Source organism: Gossypium raimondii, chromosome 10, assembly GCF_025698545.1.
Source record: "Gossypium raimondii isolate GPD5lz chromosome 10, ASM2569854v1, whole genome shotgun sequence".
NCBI lineage: Eukaryota > Viridiplantae > Streptophyta > Magnoliopsida > Malvales > Malvaceae > Gossypium > Gossypium raimondii.
Window position 1 is genome coordinate 48,724,259 of NC_068574.1, and position 2,286 is coordinate 48,726,544.

General features: G+C 39.1%; 1 protein-coding gene across 1 annotated transcript; it reads right to left on the reverse strand.

The window, feature by feature from the left end:
* On the reverse strand, positions 1-1,982 carry LOC105775073 (UDP-glycosyltransferase 73C6). Its single transcript, XM_012597612.2, has one exon. The coding sequence runs from the start codon at positions 1,721-1,723 to the stop codon at positions 257-259; it is 1,467 nt and encodes a 488-aa protein (XP_012453066.1). The 5' UTR covers positions 1,724-1,982; the 3' UTR covers positions 1-256.
* Positions 1,983-2,286: the final 304 nt, after the last annotated feature.

The window sequence follows — 2,286 nt, forward strand, 5'->3', positions numbered from 1 at the left end:
TTAAATTCGTTGAACAAAACATATTATTAATACAAATACAAATACAAAAATATAAATATAATACTAAAACATTAAATTAAATATAAAATAAATTTATAATAATTATTTTAATATTGACCTGCGCATGGTGCAGGTATAATCCTAGTATACATTTATTAATACCAACCCTTAAACAAAGATTTCATGTAATAATTATTGGAAGCTAGAGTGTCGACTGAATTACATGAACAATGATAAAAGATTTACATGAAAGCATTTAATTCTGACTGGTGGCTTGTTGCATGATGTATTCAATTAGTAGCGTAATGTTAAGATAAGATGACCCACCTGCTTCAACTGCTACCCTCGCCATTTTCGCAAGCTTTTTTGCCCTTTTCCTTCTATCTTCTCCTTCATCTCCTCCATCCATTAAACTCTCCATTGCTTTCATAATATCTCCCTTCTTCACCATTGCCCCAAATTTTTCTTCCTCTCCCATTTGCACTGCAACTTCAACCCCTATACTTACGCCAACTTTCAGTATTTGTATAAGTAGCTTCTGGTTCATGAATTGTTCGGAGAATAAAGGCCAGGTTATCATTGGCACGCCGGCGCAGATCCCTTCGAGTGTCGAGTTCCACCCACAGTGTGTCAAGAATCCTCCGATCGATGGGTGGGATAAGATCAAAACTTGTGGCGCCCAGCCCCGTATCAAGAGTCCTCGTCCTTTGATTCGATCCTCGAATCCATCTTCTTTTAGCCATTTCTCCATTTCTTCCTTCTTATACCCTCCTCTAATAACCCAAATGAATGGCCTTCTTGATGCTTCCAAGGATAAACCCAGTTCAATCAACTGTGTTGGTATTAGTCGATTGAGGCTCCCGAAGCAAACATAGATTACGGAGCTTGGTGGCCATGAATCAAGCCATTTCAAGCATCGGTCTTCATCGGTTATTGAAGCCTCGTTTCCTCTTCGAGCTTTGTCAAAATCGTTTTTGTTGCTTAGTGACACGGGACCAATGCACCACACGTTTTGTTTCTTAACCTTTCCAAGTGATTCACAATATTCAGTTTCCAACTCTTGAAAACTGTTTATAATCACCCCATCTGCTCCCCTTTCGGCCTCCATTGCCTTTTCAGCATGTTCTTTCATGGTATGTAGAAATCCAGGTACCTGTGCTGGTGTGAGTTCGATTCTATCAGGCAGTCCAGGCACCGGAAAGGTCTCCCCTTGGGAGACACATTCATGGACCCTAGATGTGATTATATTATGGTAACACAAAAGAGAGAAGCAATTCTTTCCATCAAACCAGAACTTCGGAATCTGATACTTGGAAGCCAATGTAACTATCCATGTGAAATTCCTGTCATATATGATGCAGCTTGGCCGGGGTTTTAGCTCCTCCAACATCCTCTCCACGGGTTGTTGCAGCAAGCTCAATGCGGCGTAGAAGCGGCTCATAAGCTCCATCGACGGAAGATTATCTATTGTTTCGCACCCCTCCGGTAAACCAACCTCTGCAGCAGGAAACCCGAGCTGTTCGACACGAATAGCTAGACCAGACTTGATGGCGCCATTGATTGAACTGCTGAAGCGGGCAGCGTTCTTAGGTGTGGTGATTACGGTAACGATCACACCACGCTCTGCCAATAACCTGGCTATATCTACCATGGGAATAAGGTGTCCCTGGCACATAAATGGTATCAACACAAAATGAGGTTGAGAAAATGAGTTTAAGGCCATCGAAATTCTCAGTGTTTAAGCTATGACGAACCAGTAACAATGAATGGAAAATCTCAAACGAATTGGAATATGGTGTTTTTGTTTCTTTCTTTTACGGTTATTTTCATTAGCTTGATAAAGTGGGTTATTTATACATGCTGTAGTGGGTCTAGTATTATGTAAGGATATACATGGGCATGTAGAACATGAACTGATGTTGGAAATCATGACTCATGTCATCTTGGTCAATTTTGGTTTTGGTTGGTACCTTTGAAGGACAGAGAGGGAAATGCTTAATATTCAATTTCCGCCTGATTTAACACTGCTTTATGTTGTGACAACATCCATCTGTAATTAGACAGTCAAGAGGTATCTTGTAAATAAAGAAATATAACAATATTATATAGTAGTTGTTTTAGTTTGACCATGTCTAAGAAATTGAGGGTCTTCTTAGTAATCTGTTTTGGTTTGACATATGTTTTATGTTTTGGTTCTTGAGCTCTGTAATTTGCTTAAAATTCTTTATTAATAAAAATTTATTCTGACTTGGCAAAAAAAATTTATAAACTATAGTGCAAATTATC

Coding starts and splice junctions, on each gene's coding strand:
- LOC105775073 (XM_012597612.2), bottom strand. CDS start 1,723: ATGGCCTTAAACTCATTTTCTCAACCTCATTTTGTGTTGATACCATTT.